Source organism: Lissotriton vulgaris, chromosome 5 (genome assembly GCF_964263255.1).
Source record: "Lissotriton vulgaris chromosome 5, aLisVul1.2, whole genome shotgun sequence".
In the NCBI taxonomy this organism is placed as follows: Eukaryota; Metazoa; Chordata; class Amphibia; order Caudata; family Salamandridae; genus Lissotriton; species Lissotriton vulgaris.
In genome coordinates, this window is record NC_141693.1 from 92,057,653 (window position 1) to 92,078,465 (window position 20,813).

Sequence of the window (20,813 nt, forward strand, 5' to 3'; positions counted from 1 at the left end):
TAGCAAAGCAAATGGCTTTACCTTAATGAAAGACGAGACATATTGCATTTTTAATGCTTGTTTTTATAGCGCTATCCTCTACCGGAGTTATGAAAGCACCGCAATGACCGATCGTGCTGGTACCCGATTCACTGTCTCTCATGTCATGCCATCAGAGAGTAGGGAGTGAGTAGTAGGGAGTGAGTAGTAGGGAGTGAGTAGTAGGGAGTGAGTAGTAGGGAGTGAGTAGTAGGGAGTGAGTAGTAGAGAGTGAGTAGTAGAGAGTGAGTAGTAGAGAGAGTAGAAGATAGTAGAGAGTGAGTAGTAGAGAGAGTAGAAGATAGTAGAGAGTGAGTAGTAGATGGTAGAGAGCGAGTAGTAGAGACTAGAGTGAGTAGTAGAGAGTAGAGTGAGTAGTGGAGAGTAGTAGATGGTAGAGAGTGAGTAGTAGATGGTAGAGAGTGAGTAGTAGATGGTAGAGAGTGAGTAGTAGATGGTAGAGAGCGAGTAGTAGAGAGTAGAGCGAGTAGTAGAAAGCGAGTAGTAGAGAGCGAGTAGTAGAGAGTAGAAGATAGTAGAGAGTGAGTAGTAGATGGTAGAGAGTGAGTAGTAGAGAGTAGAGTTAGTAGTAGAGTGAGTAGGAGTGAGTAGTAGTGAGTAGGAGAGTGAGTAGTAGTGAGTAGTAGAGTGAGTAGTAGTGAGTAGTAGAGTGAGTAGTAGAGAGTGAGTACTAGAGAGTAGTAGAGAGTGAGTACTAGAGAGTAGTAGAGAGTAGTAGAAAGTGAGTACTAGAGAGTAGTATAGAGTGAGTAGTATAGAGTGAGTAGTAGAGAGTGAGTAGTAGAGAGTGAGTAGTAGAGAGTGAGTAGTAGAGAGTGAGTAGTAGAGAGTGAGTAGTAGAGTGTGAGTAGTAGAGTGTGGTAGAGAGTGAGTAGTAGATTGTGGTAGAGAGTGAGTAGTAGAGAATGAGTAGAGTAGTAGAGAGTGAGTAGTAGAGAGTGATTAGAAAGTGAGTACAGAGCCTCTTATCACACATATAAGACCCAGCCTGCCTGCTCCATGCATTCAAAGTCCATGCCTTGGATACCACTGCCAACACTGACCAGCCGCATCACAGACTGACCCTTCTCTTGCCGTTTCATGTTGGTGGCGTCATTCCCCTACTCAATGCCCCTCGTACATTTTATAGTCCTGGGAAGGATGACATGCTGAGTCGGCCCAACGACGTGTTCGGCCCAATTACAGACGTCGAACGCAGCAACCTTTTCCTCGGCGAAATGAGAAGCGGCAACTCCAGGTGACAGCAACTCCCGGTACTGAGGGCTTGCAATGAGGCCCCGTGTCTGACGAGTACCACAGAAATGAGTCATGCGGAGCATGAATGTGACTAGGTGGTCGTGGCTGCGCTGCTGTCCGGTGCGGAGGGAAATGGTGTATAACGCCGGCGGAAGATGGAGGCTCAACTTAGCAGCGCCAGATGAGGGTGGGGAAAGCGTGCTCCCGGGGCGAGCGGACGGGAAGCAGACACCCTTATGAGCAGATCGGAGCAGTACAATGATCCCATCCTACCATCTATGTTTGTACTGTGTATATTCATCAAACGTGTACAGTCGCATTTGAGAAACAAAAGGGCTATTTACGTACAATGTGAAGTTTTGTGTCACCCCATCCTAACTCTTGTGCACTTTGCTGGCGTGTTGTCTTCTGACTTTCGGGACGTAGACTGTCGGGTTAAGCATCTCGATCAAGCTGCTGGAAGTGCCTTGTGCCACTTTTAGCCCATACTTATAGCCACCTTTAATGTCGCCAGGACCGTCAGCGTACACAAAGGACTTCGCGCACATGCTTCTCCACATATATTTTTTTTTTTTTGCTCGATCCTTTCTAAGTTAAATGATGTACAGTGCAAGCAGATCTTTGTATCGCAAGGTTAGATTAAATGGCGAGCGATTGCAACACGGTTATGAAACTATAGCTAAACATAAACGGGGGGGTGGGGTAAATCGCGCAGGAGGCTCACCCAATGAGAGACGGGGACCCTATCACTTTATTATATCAACGTTGGACAATGTAAGTTTTGTCTCACAGAGGCTCCGCCAAAGGAAGCATGACTTCCGAAGGGGGCGAGTCTTCCATTCATCACATATTTCCCTTCAAACAATGCTTCCCCACTCAGAAGCCCACACCAAAAGGGTGGGTGGCTGACACCGCTCTACTACTAATTTCCTCTAAATAAAATGTTTCTGCTTTAAGAGTGGACTCATCTACCCAACATGGCTACCAGCTATACACGGCAGCCTAAAAGCTCCCGTGCCGCTAGCGAGGCCAGATACTAGGACTGAACTTCAAAGATTCATCTCCTCGTTTAGTCATATCCAACCTACATCATCGCCTTGAAAACCAATACTCGTCAATCTGCGTGAAGAGCACATAGCACTGGTCCCCTCTTATGTCCTTCTCCGGGGGACTTGGTAAACAAACTAATAAACAACAGACATAGGTACAACTCAAGGGGCAAAATGCCCATCTTCTGACTAGTGTAATCTTTGTCAACCAGAACCCACATACACACTCGAAAAAATAAAAGGATCACACATGTCAAATTTTTCTTACCTCAGGCGGCGTCCTGTTTCTGAGCGCTAAGTGAATTCTCTTTTTCATCTCCATCTCGCTTCACTTTACTCGTCACTCAACCTTGACAGTACCTGTAATAGGGGATTGCGGAGATCGGTCCGGGCTCCAAAGGAGGTTGAATAGGGCAGGCTTCGTGCAGTGGATGACTGAATAGCTCAGCCTCAATGCCAAGTTACTCTTTCAGGAGCGAGGAGGGAAAACAAGCGCGTACGAAAACTAAAACAGGATCGCGCAGGAGCTTATCTTTATGGGGCCATGTGTTTGAAACACATGGCCCCATTAAGATAAGAATCCTTTTGCGACGCCAGTAAGTCAAGGGAGCCAGTCCAAGTGGGACGGCTCAAAGAGAGAACTTTTTGAAAGAAAGTGCTCTTTCCCAATGGCTGGCCACCGTTTAGCCTAAACAGTGACGCCTGGCAATGGGAAAGAGGGGCGGGGCTTAAAGCCTGCTAGTGAACCCTCCTGATGACACTAAATCTCGCCAGCAAGACTGCGCATGTGCGCAGTCTTAAGCTAGGCTTCGACCTAAAAACGATAATGATTGTTACCTGTTGGATCTTATGCTTACTCTAGCCTGCAAGCTGATACTGAACAACTGGAAAAACATTACCATTGTCTCGTTTCATGTATGGCAAGAATGGCTCACCTTATTGAGAGGAGCTGATAACATCGCATTACAGCTCTCCCCATGGCGCTCCTCATCCAGACCGATGTGGGACTCACTTGATGCCACTTCTTTGAACTTCGACCCCCATGAGAACAGCAGATCAGAGTAAATGCTTAGGCAGTTACCCCAGCATTACACCAGCTCAATCCAAATTGTGCCCTCTCACCTTCAGGAGGTCCGTGAATGGTTGAAACCTGACATGTGCACCTACACCTCCTTTATTCTTCCTTCCATACCAATTGCTGACCGTTCTCTCCACCACTGTGCAAGGAACCTCAGATTACTATAATATCCTCTCTACATGCACATTTTGAGCAAAGTTATACAGCAGGATGTATGGGTATTCTCTAGGACGTCTTCAGTACTTCTTTAATGCTAATAATCTAAGCCCAGATGACTCGTTCTAATATCAGTCTGTTTTTAATCTATACTAATATAATAAAGAGAGAGCCCAAACCTTTGAGGTGGGTAATCTCAGGAACCACAGCACATATCACAACACCCAATACAGCGTTGGAAAGGGCAGTTGCAGCAGAAGGACATAGGCTATGCAGACGCCCACCATATACATTTAAAAGGTAAAAGAACCGTGCCAGCAAAGTAGTCCCTTGTGGGCGTGTCTGCGTTGTGCTGTGGGCGTGTGCTGGGGACGTGACAAACGCTGGGGGCGTGTGGTACGTTCCTCCCTTCATCCCATGTCTCATATCGTGTGCTGTGGGCATGTGCTGTTTTTTCTACCCAGGTTCTGTACATTCCAGCTCCGGGTGTCCACCCTGCTCCCTTTAAATACCCCTGCACCCCATAATCATAACCCACCCTTACTCCTTAAAATACCCCAACACCCTTAAACACTAACCCAGCTTAACCCTATAAATATACCCTGTACCCCAAAACCCAAACCTATCCATAAACCCTAAAAAAAACCCTGTCCCCCAAACCCAAACCTAGCCCTGAACCCTATAAATACCCCTGTACATCAAAACCTAAACCTACCCCATAACCCTAAAAATACCCCTGTACCCCTAAACCCAAACCTAGCCCTGAACCCTAAAAATACCCCGTACCCCAAAACTCAAACCTACCCCTGAACCCTAAAATACCACAGTACCCCAAACCCCAAACCTAGCCCTGAACCCTTAAAATACCCCTGTACCCCAAAACCCAAACCTAGCCCTGAACTATAAAAAATAACCCTGTACCCCAAAACCCAAACCTACCCCTGAACCCTAAAACACCCCTGTACCCCAAAACCCAAACCTAGCCCTGAACCCTAAAAATACCTCTGTACCCCAAAACCCAAACCTAGCCCTGAACCCTTAAAATACCCCTGTTCCCCAAAACCCAAACCTACCCCTGAACCCTAAAAATACCCCTGTACCCCAAAACCCAAACCTAGCCCTGAACCATAAAAATAACCCTGTACCCCAAACCCACCCCTGAACCCTAAAATACCCCTGTACCCCAAAACCCAAACCTAGCCCTGAACCCTTAAAATACCCCTGTACCCCAAAACCCAATCCTACCCTTGAACCCTAAAAATACCCCTATACCCCAAAACCCAAACCTAGCCCTGAACCCTAAAACTACCCCTGTACCCCATAACCCAAAACTATATCTGAACCCTTAAAATACCCAAACACCCCAAAACATATACCTCAGTACCACAAAACATATACCCCTATACCCATACTTACCTTATCCAAACATTAAAAAAAACATGAATTTACCATTCATGCATTTACACCGAATTTCGTTGTAAATGTATGCGTGGTAAAAGCATATAAAATGTAATGCCATGCGCTATAATGGCATTGCGGAGTCATGGTACTTTCGTAATGAAAGTATGCGGAGAGATGGTATGCGGAAAGAAAGTTGCGGAATAATGGGTGTTTACCCTCCCCTGGTAAGTACATTGGTGGCACGGCGGCCCACATCTCCAGCAACATACTCATATTTTTTCACCACCGATTTGAAAAATGCACAGTTCTCTCTCATTGATGGCCAGCACCAACATACACTTTTAGACACACCTCCCGCCACAAGTTTTAGAATTGAGAACTTTAGAGCTGGGGAGCTACGTTCGAATCTCTGCATCAGCTCAACATCCTGTGATTCCAGGCAAATCGCTTTGTCTCCCCGTGCCTACCACAAATGAATGTGTTCTTCTGTAATGTAAATTGTGCTCATGCCATGTTGTCGAGTTTGCGCTATATAATATTGCAAGGAAAAATAAAGTAGGGAAACTCGAGTTCACACACTACTGAACGCGCACTCTTAAGTTCATCAGCAGTACACTGTGAATCGGAGCGTTTCACAGGCCTGTCACAGATAAGAAATGCTATCAAAACGAAATCCTACAAAACAATATACTACTGGCCGGCAGCAATTCATACCCGGACAACGTCGGGACGGGCTGCTAGTCATATATATGGAACGAATGCTAATGTTTAGTTAAATGTATCTCTTAACTTAAAACTTTATATGCATTTGATAGTTAATTGAACGATATTGGAACATTGGAAACCTTGATGTAATGATTGCACAGTATTTTCCCTTCCCCTCTTGGCTGTATCCCTTACATACTGGTGCATCGTACTGCACTTCCATCTGTATATTTATTTCTTTTACCACTGTACTTGTGTTTGTTTATGCCTTCTAAAAAGTCTATAAAATACTTTGAAATTAAAAAGAATACATAAAGTTCAGCAGATCATTCTAAGTATTGTATCTAATAATTTTAGCTGTTATAATGATGGCCAGTAAAGAAATCTTTCATAAAGCCACAGGGTTAATACCAAATAATAATAACCAAAATAAAACATATAAGTTGTATCAGTAAGGATCGAAAGCATTCTACTGAATTCCGCAGTATTGCACAGTTCATCCGTGAGTGGTCAAAATTTTTGTGGAATTCAACATGTTCTCAGCCAGAGTCAAAAACTTCACCAACTGACAGATTGCTGAATTTGTCCTGCCAGATAAGCAGAATTTAACAACTTTGTGGCAAGTTCTCACTTCTGCAACCAAGAACAATGGGTTTAGCAGGATTCACTGTGCCTGTAATAATAGTGGACAAGTACTGATTATGCACAATAAGGATATTATCATAACCACATGGTCTGCAACAAGATGTTAACCATTGCTGATTACACCTTGGTATACCGTCCTTAGTAAAGTACCTGTTAAATATCAATCTTAGAAATTTGGCCTTTATACGAGCTGAAAAATTTGCCCTCAGATAGGGCTGGACCTCAGTATTTTCGTAAGTATTAATATTAGTACATACATGCTTTTTCCCTGTCAAGACCTCTTTATCTGCTGTGAAAGATAGTTGTTTTGTTACTCAGTTTAAAAAGATTCTTAGACTGGATTTACTAATTGTTTTGGAATCCAGATAGTTCATAATCAAATGTGTGAATGAGCTCAGAAAGATGAGATCTCCAAACATTTGTAAAGTGAGTAAGTTCCTGCCAACCTAGATTTGCTGAAATGTCCGGTTCAGATGATAATGCATGGATGCTTTTTAGAACAACAGCGTGTCTCATTAACGTTTGACTCTGTAGTCCAAACTCAAGAAGAATTTCTGGATTGTATATATTTCATGATATCTTAAAGACCGATTTAAAAGCCTTTATTTGTAACATCCAATAATGGGGTGTTTCGGCCATGAAAGATGACTGATCCATAAACATGAGCAGGAACCAATTTCCCCTCCATGACTTTGACCAAATTATCATAGCTTGGACACATTGGCTTATCTTGCAAAGTCTTAAAAGCAAAGATGGAAGAAGCGCTTTTAGTTCTTAAATGGTTGAAATGCTTTTTAAATGAGACTCGATCATCAAAAGTAGTGTCAAGATATGTATAAGACCTGACAGGCTCTAGGGGCTCCCTCTGACATGCCAAACACGTGATTGTAATGATTTCGTTTTTTTTTATTCAGCTCCAAGTTATTAGCTGATACATATTCATCGGAGGAGCCTATTAACCACTGTAAGCCAATGGGTGTGTTGCTGAGTAGTATAGTATTGTCAACGTATTGTAGGTACTTTATTTTCCAGTCTGGGAAGATGGACGCATGGGCATTACTATTTTCTAAATGTGGAGGAAGATTGGCCATAAAAAGGTTAAGTAGACAAAGTGCAAGGACAAAGTCTTGCTTCAGGCCACTAAAGGTGTTAAATCTCTGAGTCCAACTGGTGCTGTCCCCCAACTTTACCTGAAGCTAGGTGTTGGTATATCGTAGGATTATTAAGTCTAGAAGTACACACAGCGTTCCCTAAGCCCCGAGCTTTGCCCATAACCGATCTCATGGAACAGAATCTAAGGCGGCCTTCAGATCAACAAAACGGATATATAACTTTGCCTTTTATTTATTGCTATTTCAGCCATTAAAGTAAGAGTAACCCCAGTAACTAGTAACATATTCTTTTTTAAAGTAAGTAGAAAATTCAAGTGGGTTACATTATTCTTTTTGGAGTATCCGAAGTTAAATTAAAGGCTATCAGAAGCATTGGAATGTATGACTCTTACTCAAAAAGAATGGGACTTTGTAACTGCAGTTTGTGCACCTGTTGAAGGAGAGCTGTCATTTGTGGCTGGTATATAAACATTGCTTTGGTTCTCAGCCTCTTGTAACTGCCCATCATCAGCATTAGACATTAGTTATGTTGCCATATGTTTGCGTATTGCTGTGCTACTGGTAATCTGTGGATTCAGGAAGTTCCAATGTCCACTTTGCCACCACATTCATCAGTTCACTTTACTTGTAGGTCAGAAAGAATGCACCGGTGTCATAGTTGTAAACATTTGAATTGCTGTGGATAAGGCTGCTTTTGACCGTTATCTTTAATTGGCACATTGTGTTCTAGATAAAGCACACTAATGCCCTTTTGGGGGGGCACAACGCCCTGTGTACATGGAAAAGTTAATATTACATCTCTATTGTATACCAAGCAGTTGGGAATTTATTTGCTTCTATACACAATTGATTTGCACTGAAAGTTCAACTCGCCCTGAAAGCCCTGAAAAAGATGATCCTTAACAAGGATTGTGGTGGCTGGAATGTTCCGTAATTTCTTTATTATTACATTGCGGCGAACCTTCAATTTATTAGTCCATTGATAATTGGCGATAGAGCCCGAATCCTTGTGTGCAAATCCCCGCCAATACCCCGCCATTTTACAAGTTGTTTATGGGAGAAGGAATGAAATCTAGCTTTCTTACAATGGTGGAACCTAGCTACTATAAAAAAAACGCGATTTAAGACTTTGAAAGACGCATTTGGTGTGTGGCAAAAGGTTCAAAAGCATTTGGGACTATCTAAATTAAATGCGTACACACCTTTTGCGGCCTCTGGTTTATTGCTCTCCGATATTTTTTGTGATTTTTCCGCCATTAGGTGGAGGCAGAAAGGGATATGTTATTTAGGGGATTTGTTTTTGGATGGTCAATTGGCAGCCTTTCAGGCGTTGCAGACTAAATACTCCCTAAATAAGAGACTTTTTAAGTTTCTGCGGATTCGTAGTTTCTTACAAAACTCACCACACACAGCAGTGACAAGCATGAACAAAGTTCCCCTTCTGGAATAGCTCAATAAAAAAACTTCAATTGGTTCTCTGTATTCATGTTTAATGCAGGAATTTCCATGTGATTTAGAGAATTGCCAACTGAAGTGGGCAAGTAAACTGGGGGCACCAGAAGTTGATGTTCGTGAGTCAGTTAATCTTGCCACTGAATATTTAATAACTGGAATGATGAAGTCCCAACATTTTATGTGTATACAAGATCTTTATTACACGCCTGGTAAAGTCGTCAAGTGGAGTACAACAGTAGGCATTAAATGTAACTGTTGTGAGTTGTATGCAGCTGACACGTTACATATGTTTTTTCACTGTCCAAAGCTTGGGGAATTCTTTAAACAAATTGAAAGTTTTTTGGCTGTTATTGTAAAGACTAATATCAATGTGACAGCAGAGATGGTGTTAATTAGTCTTAGCTCTGGCACTCCAAGATCTAAACCTTTGATTTGTTTCCTTTTTATTTGTATGGCGGTAGCCCGAGCCTGTATTACTAGGGACTGGATAAATTCTGATCCTCCGTCTTTTTTTAATTGGAGGGAGCGATTATTATTTATGTACAATATTGAATCTGCTATGTACAAAGTTAAGGGTACCAAAAGAAGGGTAATGGGAGAAAAAAGTTGGGCGCCAATTGCTGAATGGATTTAGCCTATGTATGAACTTGAGTTATTAAGCTTTTTAACATATTTCTCTGTTCTTTGCTCCTTTTTTTGTGGAATTATTACTGTCCATTGCTGTTTTTCCTTGCATAAAACAATAAAAATCAAAAAAAAGAAGAAAAAAAAGAAAGTTCAACTCTGTAATAAAAAAACAAGCATTCTGCCGATCACCCTACATCTTAGTTAATTTATTTAACCTGCTAAGTTCTCGAGGAGGAGAAACCAAACCAGCCTTGTAATTTCGGTGCAGGAATGTTGGCCTGGATTGCGTAGTTAGAGAATTTCATGATACTGTTTTTTACTTTTCTCTTTCTGATGATTCAATTTGGGCTTTTTAATTTAAAAGTTTTGTTTTGAATTGAATTTTATGACATACAGCTGCGGATATGTGTTTAATAATACAAGTTCTAGACTATTAAATCCATTCCTTTTTTTTTCACAGCAAAGTTAAAAACACAAAGCTTTTCTTGGCCACCTTTGCTGCAGTTTTAGGACCTCTCAGCTTTGGGTTTGTCCTGGGATACAGTTCACCAGCGATACCCGATCTGAACAACAGTGAGGACCCTAATTTAAGACTGGACAAAACTGAGGCCTCATGGTTTGGGGTAAGTCTGACACAAATGTGGCAACTTAATGCTAATTGAGATTTGTAGTACATCATGTTGTAGTAAAGACTTTTCCATATAGCCCTTTTTCAGTTTTACATTGTTTGTATCAGGCTCATGCCTCCTTGACTTCTGGTATATGTAGTCTGCATATATAATGGGCAAATTAAATTATATATACTAGAATGTAACGTGGATGAAAACAAGCTGGCTGAATTACCACTATTATGATAGAACAGTTTGAGGACTCTAGTATTCTTTCCTAGTCATTTGAAAGTTCCTTTAAACAATTTGATTTGAGCTTCTTTTACTTCCATAGACCTCTAGCTTGTTATTCTGTTTTAGGTCATCTTTGGAAGATTGTAACCAATGGTTAAAGTGCATCTCGAGTCAAGTACTATTAAAAATACATCATTGTAACTATTTAAACCATATTTTAAAGGAGAATTTATGCAAAAAATAGTTTTTTATACCCAGCTGATGTGGAACAGTAGTCATTGGCAATGTCTCCAAACTTACAGTAATCAGTGGTGATTTTAACTGTATGCTGTATCCATGATTAGATACATACTCGTGTTGCCATAGAGCTGACTCTGCAGGACCAGGGAAGTAATGATTAATTGATTAATTCATGTGTTTAGTCTGTTTCCCACAAGCCAGCGGACAGAACCATGTTTGAGTTATCTTTTATCATTCAATTGACGTAACTGCACTGCCCTGGTTATGGGCCAACACTATCAGGCCTCGAAAAATCTTTAAAATGTTTCCAAAAATGTAGGTGTAGTGACTTGAATAATCTACTCGACCTAAATGTGATGTACTTGACCCGTAAACTGGTTTTAAATTGTGTGATCCTAGGCAAATATTTTATTTTGCAGAGGTGCCTTTGTCTTGATTATCATATATGCAGCACCTTCAAATATGTGAGTTCAGCATTTCTGCTGTACAAAAAACGGGTTTGTTTGATTTAATAGACTAAATGTTTGCTCAATATATAATAAAAATAGAGCCAACCTATAGGCTACACATGGCGCCTGAGTTGCCTCTTAGTTCACTAATAAATAGCACTGTCATCAGGGAGGGGGCAGGAATGTTTCTCGGTTCATGTCTAAAAGCTCACATGTAATAAATAGATCACTGAAGCATGACATGATCGCGCACTGTCAGTTACAAACAGCACAATTTCCACTACAGTGGCCTCCAGCTTTCCCATATGGCCGGGATGCCCGCCACCCCCTCCCAACACCAATTCCCCATGGGAGGAGACAGACACAAGTTACCCCCCCGGCCGTATTTAATAAAATATGAAACAAAATTTAAAACTTTAAATTAAACGTTTCATAAATTATGTACAATTTTACTTTCATTACATTTTGATGAAGACATGTTCTTAGGCTAACCTTAACAGACCTCTAATACAAAGGTTTCCTAGCCGAGTCTAGCATCCTGAAAATGCATAACATTCTAAAATAAAATTGTACATCCTAGCATTAAGGGCCAACGGCAAGGTCTTAACCGGTGTCAGAGCCCTACTACCAAACTCCCGCCCTCACGGTGTGAGTGGCTGTAAAGGGGAGTCAGTAATGGGCTGGACACGAGGTTTGGGCAAAGCGGGTTTTATTTTCATGTACAGTTTCTTTTTCCGCAAAGTCAGTCTTTCTTTGGCGAACTCTGCTGGGTCCGTGGTGCCTACTGGGTCAGCCGCTTATCCAAGGACCGTCTTGCCCGGAGTCGGGGCTTTTCAAGGGAGGCAACTCTCAGGATGACCCGAAAGAGAACAAAACAAAGAAAGGACCAATTACTTTCTGTCCTCGTTCTTATACTGGGGAACACCGGGGAGTGAGGGACACCTTTAGTGCTTAGCCTTGCCGAGTTTGTGCAATGTAGTGAGGGAAGGGTATTTACAGGGTTCAGGGGGGAGCGGGTTCACTAGAAGCTGAGGGTATTTAACGCGGGAACAGTCCCCTTTTTCCCACCCAGCTCGTAAACTTGTCCCGTACCTGTCGGAGCCACACTCCTCCCTCGGGAGTGTGGCACGGCGCAACGCGGTCCCGTTGGCCTCCTGGCTCGTCTGCTTCAGTCCGTAGTCCGTCTCGTTCTTCCTGGTGCACGTCTGCTTCTCGTCCTGGCTCGGCGTCCAAAGCTCCGTGGTCTCGCCGGTTCGTCTTCCTCGTCTCCTCCGTCCTGCACTCTCCTCCTCCGGTGATGTCACACGCCTCTACCTGGACATCCGGCTTCTTAACCAATCCTGCGAGGTACACGTCATTGTGGGAGGGGCCATCGTCCGAGAAACACGGCCAGTTAAAGGGGCCGGCCCGATTTTCTTCCGCAAGTGTGTGCCACGAGCACGGTTCGTCCTGTGGGGAAGGATGAAGGTTATCAGTGCATGTCCACCAGCCCATGTCCTTGCCGTCCCCCTGTACATTGGTCAACTCGGGCACCCCGTTACACTGGCGCATGCGCAGAGGACTTTACCCTCGTTGCCAACTGTAACTTCCCTTGTCGTGGGGGCCCCCTTTCACTCGACGCCATCTTAAAGGTCGTCCGAGTTCCCGTGTGAGGTATTTGTAAGAAGGACAGCGTGGACTCTTTCCCCCCCCCCCCCCCCTTCCCCACACTCTCTTCCGCCGGAGCGGATATCCGTCCCCCGGGAAATTCGTAGGAGGGGCATATAGCCGTCTCCCCCCTGGGAGGGGCCTATGGCCATCTCCCCCTAGGCGACCCATCCGTAGTGGGTGCCGCCTCCCCGTGGGAGGGGCCAATGGCCGCCTCCCCCCGGGCGCTCCCATCCATACTGGGTGGCGCCCCCCCTAGGGACCTTGAAATTACTGCTCACCGATCATGACCTTACCGCCCGACCAAAATAAATACGACAGTTGTTTTACCTACTATGGAAAGAAAATACGCCTAATCTGCCACAGCTTGACGATTCATCAACTTTTTCATTTCTACAAAGGGAAAAAAGTCCTAACGCACAAGACAATTTTTTATTTTGTGATACACTCCTTCACTTTTTCTACAAGGGAAAAAAGGCCTACACACATTTATTCAATCCAAGGCATACATCAATGCTGTAAAATGTGACTGCATCTCTTTAATACATTCGAATATCACCAACAATTACTTTATTCAAACAAACATTGCAAGAAGGGGCTGGTGGATGGGCCAAAATTGCTGCTTGTTCCGTCGAGGGCTCACGAGCAACGAGTGGTGCAGCCTTCAGAGCACTGGAACAAGAGGACGCTTCCTTGGATTCCCGCTCTGTTTATCTGTCTGCGGGAGGGCGGGGGCCCTCCTCGGGTACGCCCATCTGGGCGCGGTCTTCCGGGCGGGTGTCTAGGACAACCCCTTCTGGGCGGGAAGGGCGTGCTCCGGCTACACCGCTTTGGGCATACCAGCGGAACCACGCCCCCGCCCAAAATGGTTTCCCGGGGGGATCGGGGCACCCATTCATACGTTCGGGGGGACCGAGTGGTCTTCCCTTTCCATATGGCCGGGATGCCCGCCACCCCCTCCCAACACCAATTCCCCATGGGAGGAGACAGACACAAGTTTGAGCTTTTTGGAAGGCGGGGGAGAGTTACCCCCCCGGCCGTATTTATTAAAATATGAAACAAAATGTAAAACTTTAAATTAAACGTTTCATAAATTATGTACAATTTTACTTTCATTACATTTTGATGAAGACCTGTTCTTTGGCTAACCTTAACAGACCTCTAATACAAAGGTTTCCTAGCCGAGTCTAGCATCCTGAAAATGCATAACATTCTAAAATAAAATTGTACATCCTAGCATTAAGGGCCAACGGCAAGGTCTTAACCGGTGTCAGTCCCCCCCCCCCCCCCCCCCTTCCCCACACTCTCTTCCACCGGAGCGGATATCCGGCCCCCGGGAAATTCGTAGGAGGGGCATATAGCCGTCTCCCCCCTGGGAGGGGCCTATGGCCGTCTTCCCCCTAGGCGACCCATCCGTAGTGGGTGCCGCCTCCCCCCGGGCGCTCCCATCCATACTGGGTGGCGCCCCCCCTAGGGACCTTGAAATTACTGCTCACCGATCATGACCTTACCGCCACAGGCCGGATAGTTGACCGACTACCCGGCCCCCCCACACCTCCTAAAGGTCAAGCCTCCTCAATCCCACTAGCCATGCTATGAAGTCTCCTATGAGTAAATCATTCCCCGCCCTGGACAGGTGAACCCCATCATTCAAGTAATAGTGATCACCCCGAATACACCCATGGGGAATGCTTTGCAAATGCGCGGAGCGAAACAATTTCAGAATTTTATTGTTGACCCTCTTTACCGAGTGGTTCAACGCCGTTACAGAGAAACCCCCCCCGCCAAACTCTCCTGGGGATCATGTGGGACCATGCAATTGTGCACCCCGGGAGCCTCCTAGCCAACCAGCTGACTACCGACAATATGTGTTCCACTAACACCCGTCTTCCCAGTCTTACCAAGTCATTGCCCCCCAAGTGCACTATGATTACAGATGGCGGTGACCTTTGCCGCCCTAAGAGACTCTCCACAAACGATTGAAATTGGTCAAAACAGAGGCCTCCCTTCCCATGGAAGGTTACTCTGAACCCGTATTCCCCAGATGCGTGAGTCGCGTCACCTGCCATGAATACGTCCCCGGCGCGCCTCACGTATGAGTGGCCCACGACCCATACCACTTGCTCTCCAGTCGGTGATCCTCGACCGCTGGTCCTCTGGTGATGGGTTGATCCCAAATTCCGCCCCGCGTCAGAGGCTTGGGAAACTGTAATTCAAACAAAAGACAACGAGCGTGAGTGCATTTCACCAGTCTTTTACAACATGTGCAGTCGCACATACCTCTTGAAACAGTTCGAGGACCAACGGCCTAACTGTTTTACTTCTTCCGCACCCAGACCCCGAGCCGTAGCCTCAGTAGCGGCCCCTATTCTGAATGAGTGGGTCCCAAAATCGCACGGGTTCAAGCCCGCCGCAGCAATCGTAAGTGCCAGCACCCTCTGAAACTGAAATTTCGTCAACGGGGTGCCATCCTTGTGTCTAAGCAGGCTCCCTCCCCATGTCGCCGGCCTCTGTGCCAGGTAGTCCTCTAAATACCTTATCGGACAACTGGGGCTCCCTCGAGCGCGCTGCACAACAACACTACTCCCTAAAGCTTCCTGGTCTGTCTTGGACCTGGCTATCGAGATTAGCATAGAATCACCCTGTATTTGAACGTGATCCCTGCATAGGCCTCCCTCCATATCCTTCTTGTTCCTCGCCACAAGTTCACTTACCCGCATGGCCCCATGGAATGCCAATGCGAAAGCCGCTCGGAACAGAACTACCTCGGAAGGGGAGGAGCATGTCTCATCCAGTTTTGCTAGTAGCAGAGACAATCTCTCTAAACCAATCGGGTGCCTTGTATCTTGTCTGCGACCCTCCAGGCGTTGCCAACCGCGGAGCGCCTTCCTGACTAAAAAGGAACCTGTCGGGTCCCGTATGCCGTGGAGCTGTGCCATGAATGATATGGCCGCCCTATGTCTGTTGGCAGTTGCGGCTGATCGGCCTTCTCTATGAAGCGCCACTAAAAACCCCAGGAAGGATTCCTCCTGCCCCCAGCTATGTCTCCCTGCCGGCCCTAAAAAGGCGCAGTATGAACGAAACCCTCCCTCATAGGCTTTCCTCGTCCTGGGCGCTAAGCTGGCTGCCACGAGGTCCTGTAATCCGGGGCACCGATCAGCCATAGTGCTTCGGGAACTGTGCCGCCACTAGATCCGCTGTAGGTAGATAGCCCCTGAAAGCCTGCATGTGTGAACGAGAGAGTGCATCAGCTGCATTATTCAGTACACCCGGCACATGTTTTGCCCTGAACTGTACATTCAATCTCATGCAGCGTAATACAATTTCTTTCAACAGTCTCAAGATCCACTTGCAGCGTGCTGCCTGCTGATTAATGCACTCGACCACTGTCATATTGTCAGACCAAAACACTACTGAGCGGTCCCTAAAATCTTCTGGCCATGCCAACAGAGCCACCCAAATGGGAAATAGCTCCAAGAACCCAATGTTACCTGTTAGGCCACTGGAGTGCCACCACGTCGGCCATAATTGCGCCGACCATCGGTTACCAAAGATTGCGCCAAATCCCACGCTCCCAGCTGAGTCGGTCCATAAACCCAGTTCATCCGACGATGCTGGGGGTTTGTTCCACGCCACCCGACCGTTGAAGTCCGCCAGGAATGCCAACCAAATGCGCATATCCTGGCGAACCTCTGCCGACAGTCTCGTGCGGTGGTGTCCCTCCTTGAGGCCGGCCATAGCCTGTGCAATGGAACGTGAGAAGGTGCCAGCCATCGGTATTCCTCTTAAGGCAAAGTTAAGCTGGCCCACTGTTTGTTGTAACTGGTGCAGGGTCACCTTTTCTTTGCCCAGGCATTGTATTAAGGAAGCCCTGAACTTGGCCACCTTCTCCATTGGCAGACGGAAGCATCCCTCCACAGAATCTAGCTCAATTCCCAGAAACTCCAGTGAAGTAGATGGCCCCACTGTCTTACCTGGTGCCAATGGGACCCCAAACTCCTGCATGAGAATGCAGAAGTCCTGCAGCGCCTGTGCACATTTCGTAGTGCCTGCCGGCCCTAAGAACAGGAAGTCGTCTAAATAGTGCTAAATAGTGCATCACCTGTCTATGCCCAGTGGCCTCGGTGAACGCCCATTCTAAAAAACAGCTGAACATTTCAAAATAAGCACAAGAAATTGAGCAGCCCATGGGCATGCATTTATCCATGTAATACTTCCCTTGGAACGTAAATCCTAGCAAGCGCTGGTCCCGCGGGTGTACCGGGAGCAACCTGAATGCTGATTCGATGTCTGATTTCGCCATCAGAGCACCGGGGCCCAGGTGATTCAGTAGGTCAACGACATCGTCGAACGATGCGTATCGAACTGAACAGACTTCAGGGTCAATGGCTTCATTCACCGAGGCCCCCCTCGGGGCCGACAGATTGTGAATGAGTCTATACTCCCCTGGGTCTTTCTTCGGAACCACTCCTAGAGGTGAACACACGAAATCCGCCACTGGCGGGCATGGAAAAGGTCCTGCTACCCGTCCCAAGCTGACCTCTTTTGTAATTTTCTTGGCTGCCACTGCCGGGTTGTGTTGAACAGATAGCTGATTCTTACAAAAGGGGCTCCCCCGAAAATTCCCCGCCGGGATGTTGAAGCCATATAGGAAACTATTCCTCAAAATCCCGGCGGATACATGATCAGGGTATTTGTTCAGCCAGGGAGTCAAAGCCATGATGTCGATGGGTGAAGATGATTGCTTCCCAAGCATCACATCAATCCTGCTCGGATCCCCCCCTTTCCTCCCGAACTACCGCTCTTGGACCTACAGCTACTTTCTGGGTGTGAGGAGTTCCCACAGCCCGCACAAGCATGCCGGAACCTACATGTTCCCTGGGGCCTGTTACAGTTACCTCTGTTGAAACCCCAACAAACCCCGCGCTTGCCCCCATTCCCGCCGGTCTTGGGCTGTGATTCCCCACCGGCGCTTGCTCGAAAGGGCTGCGCCGGCCTTTGTTGAACTGTCCCAGACCCGCTCCCGCCTGGCGAGGACGTACCCGCCGATCCAGGCAAGAGCTGTTTGTGCCATGACACCGCGTCGAGACAATCCCACGTTAAAGTTACATCAAACTCTTTAGATTTTCGAAAGTTAACATCGTAACCCACCCATTCATTCCTCCCGTACATTGTATAAAAATCCATGATCCTGTTCTGGTAACATGATAGATCGGGCAACACTTCAGGTTTACGTTCCCCCATTACTGCCGTAAATATAGAGAAGGCCTTCACCCAGTTCGCTATGGTCTCGTCGACCCTAAATTCCGCCATCTTGGCCCGCCATACGCTGGGGTGCCATAAATCTTTCTGGGTCTTTGCGTACTCTATCTCACGATGGTCGGTCAACAGTGAAAACATATTAATACATTTGTCCCCCCATATCATTTCCTTCGTGGCCGCCGGGATGTGCTGGGCCAACCTTTCCCGCCTCGAAGGCACTGAACTCTCCCCCACCATTGGCAATGGGTTCTTACCGGGTTCAACCGCCGTGTCCGCTGTCTTTTCTCGGCCAACCGCCGTCACTCCCGGTGCCACCTATGGGGGAATAGAAGGAAAATTCGCCATCCCGGCTTCCCTTGACTGCCGTAACTGCTCAATTATTATTCTGGCTTCTTCGGCCGGATCCCCCGCAGCCACTGCCCCCCCTGTTTTCTTTTTTAGCCTGGGTAACACTGCCGCTAACTGAAGGGCCAGTTCTGGGGGCATCTGATCATCCTCAACCGGTGTTATCACAACGGGGATTGGTAAACCCACATCCGGACTTGGTACCGGGCTGTCCACCGGTGCGACTGGGCCTGCTGGGGGCACCTCCGGGACTGGGCCCTCCCCGGAACCCGCCCTCTTCTTACTACGCTTCCCCCTACCCTCTGGGGCGACGCCCGGCAAGGCCGGACCTATCACTTTCTTAGGCCGCCCCGAGAGGTTGTTCTGGGCTGCTATATGTTTCTTAACTTCTGCCAAGCCCCGACCGATCAAATCCACTTTACCCAGTTTTCGGTCCCTTACCGCCATTCGGTTCACCAAAGTGCATAGCATCTTCTCCATCTCGGAGCTCTTTCCCGCTTTTTTGCCAGACATGACTTCGGTTACTCCGTCCGACTTGATCGACAAGGTCCTAGATCCTCCACACGCCTGATACTGAAAGAGAAACAACAAAGATTACAAGTTCTCAAAATTGCTGCTTGTTCCGTCGAGGGCTCACGAGCAACGAGTGGTGCAGCCTTCAGAGCACTGGAACAAGAGGACGCTTCCTTGGATTCCCGCTCTATTGATCTGTCTGCGGGAGGGCGGGGGCCCTCCTCGGGTACGCCCATCTGGGCTCGGTCTTCCGGGCGGGTGTCTAGGACAACCCCTTCTGGGCGGGAAGGGCGTGCTCCGGCTACGCCGCTTTGGGCATACCAGCCGAACCACACCCCCCGCCCAAAATGGTTTCCCGGGGGGATCGGGGCTCCCATCCATATGTTCGGGGGGACCGAGTGGTCTTCCCTTTCCATTACCCTGCAGTTTTACTGATCAACCTATTAGCACATTGAAAATAACCTGCGGAAATTGGTTTACAGTAAAATGTATCATTTCTGATTTGTTTTAATCCTATTAAAGTCTTTTTTCATTACAAAGCTTTACAAAAAATGTGATTTCATATTTACTGAAATGTATTTTGAAAAGTTTGTACAGTTAATTTACAAGCTATTTAAATGCTCCACGTTAGAAAAATAAAGCCTTTTATTTCAGTCTTCATAGAGCATGATTGGGAGGTAGTTCGCTTTACAAAATCATTTAAGTTTGCAGTCAGAGAAAGTAAACACCAACCTCCAGAGTAACATAAGCTGCAAATTGTAAGAAGACACCCACTGACATGTGATCTTTGGCTCTGAACACAGAGCCAATGTGACAAGATAAAAACAAGCTAGAAGTGCATCTTTATTGCTCATTCACTGAACAGAGCACCTGGTCTTTGTCAACTCACCAGAACGGACTAATAGTCGCTAAAAATAGTTCACCCTGATAAAATCTGATTTGCTTTAGGGAATGGGCGAGTAGATTTCTCAAGGCCTTACACTGTATAAGATATCATTACTAAATTATGTTTGGATGTACAGACCTAGATAGAGTGCACTGTAGATATTTATTGTTGTACAGCACTGACAACAGGAGGGATCTGCCCTCCTCCCTTCATTCATTTTGCCTTCAGTCAGCCGTGTTTCTTTTTATTTCATCTCAAGTCTATAGTGACAATAGGTGCTGCCATCGGTGGAGTCTTAGGAGGCTGGATTGTTGACAAGATCGGAAGAAAACTGAGCCTGATGTTGTGCTCCCTACCATTCATTTTTGGTTTTGTCATAATAATTTCTGCTCAGAACATCTGGATGCTTTATGCTGGGAGGTTTTTGAATGGATTGGCTAGTGGTGTCACTTCACTTGTTGTTCCGGTAAGTAATATTTTCTTGATTCTCAGTTTGCAAAAATAGACTTGTATAACAGTATCCATCGGAGATAATTGTCATTGACATTTAACTAGTTAGACTCTGGAAACCTGGTTCCAGTAATGTCAAGTTTTAAATATTTATCCAGCACACTAACATAAAGGTGTTTCAATCATCATTGAAAAGTTATTGAAGCTTGAGACTAGCTCTGTACTATTTTCTTTGCCTTTATTTTCTTAAAATAATTAAGATAAACTTCAATAGAGCATTGCTCAGTGTTGTTGAAAACAATATTGAGAAGACCTTACTCCTAATTGGGGAATACTATTTTTTCAGCTGTAGTTTTCCCCTTGAAAAGGCTTTACACTTAAATAAAATAAATAGTTGCTGGAGTAATGCTTTAATCATTCACAAAACTGCCATCTATCGTGATGCCTCCGACCTGCTCAAAGGAATCATTCTCTGCACTGCTGCAAATGAAGAGTTTCAAAAATGGAAAGTTAGTACAATGTAGTCTTTTTAAAATCATTGTGCAGTGCTGAGGAGTAAAATTAGATTGATATAAATGTATGCACAAGCCCTGAAACATCCCTGGTAACAAGTGCTCTGACAGGAACTAAGTCCACTTCCTGTAAAATACATAGTATTTGTTTCTATATTTTCAGT

General features: G+C 45.8%; 1 protein-coding gene across 2 annotated transcripts in view; it reads left to right on the top strand.

The window, feature by feature from the left end:
• SLC2A8 (solute carrier family 2 member 8) overlaps positions 1–20,813 on the top strand; it is a 136,624-nt gene that overhangs the window by 46,823 nt on the left and 68,988 nt on the right. For both annotated transcript variants that reach the window (XR_015295856.1, XM_086920958.1), the window contains exons 2-3: positions 9,964–10,126; positions 19,947–20,153. Coding sequence is in view for 1 of the 2 variants with exons in the window: in XM_086920958.1 (XP_086777084.1) it covers positions 9,964–10,126; positions 19,947–20,153 (370 nt within the window). In the remaining variant the exon portion in view is untranslated. The remainder of the gene's footprint in view (positions 1–9,963; positions 10,127–19,946; positions 20,154–20,813) is intronic.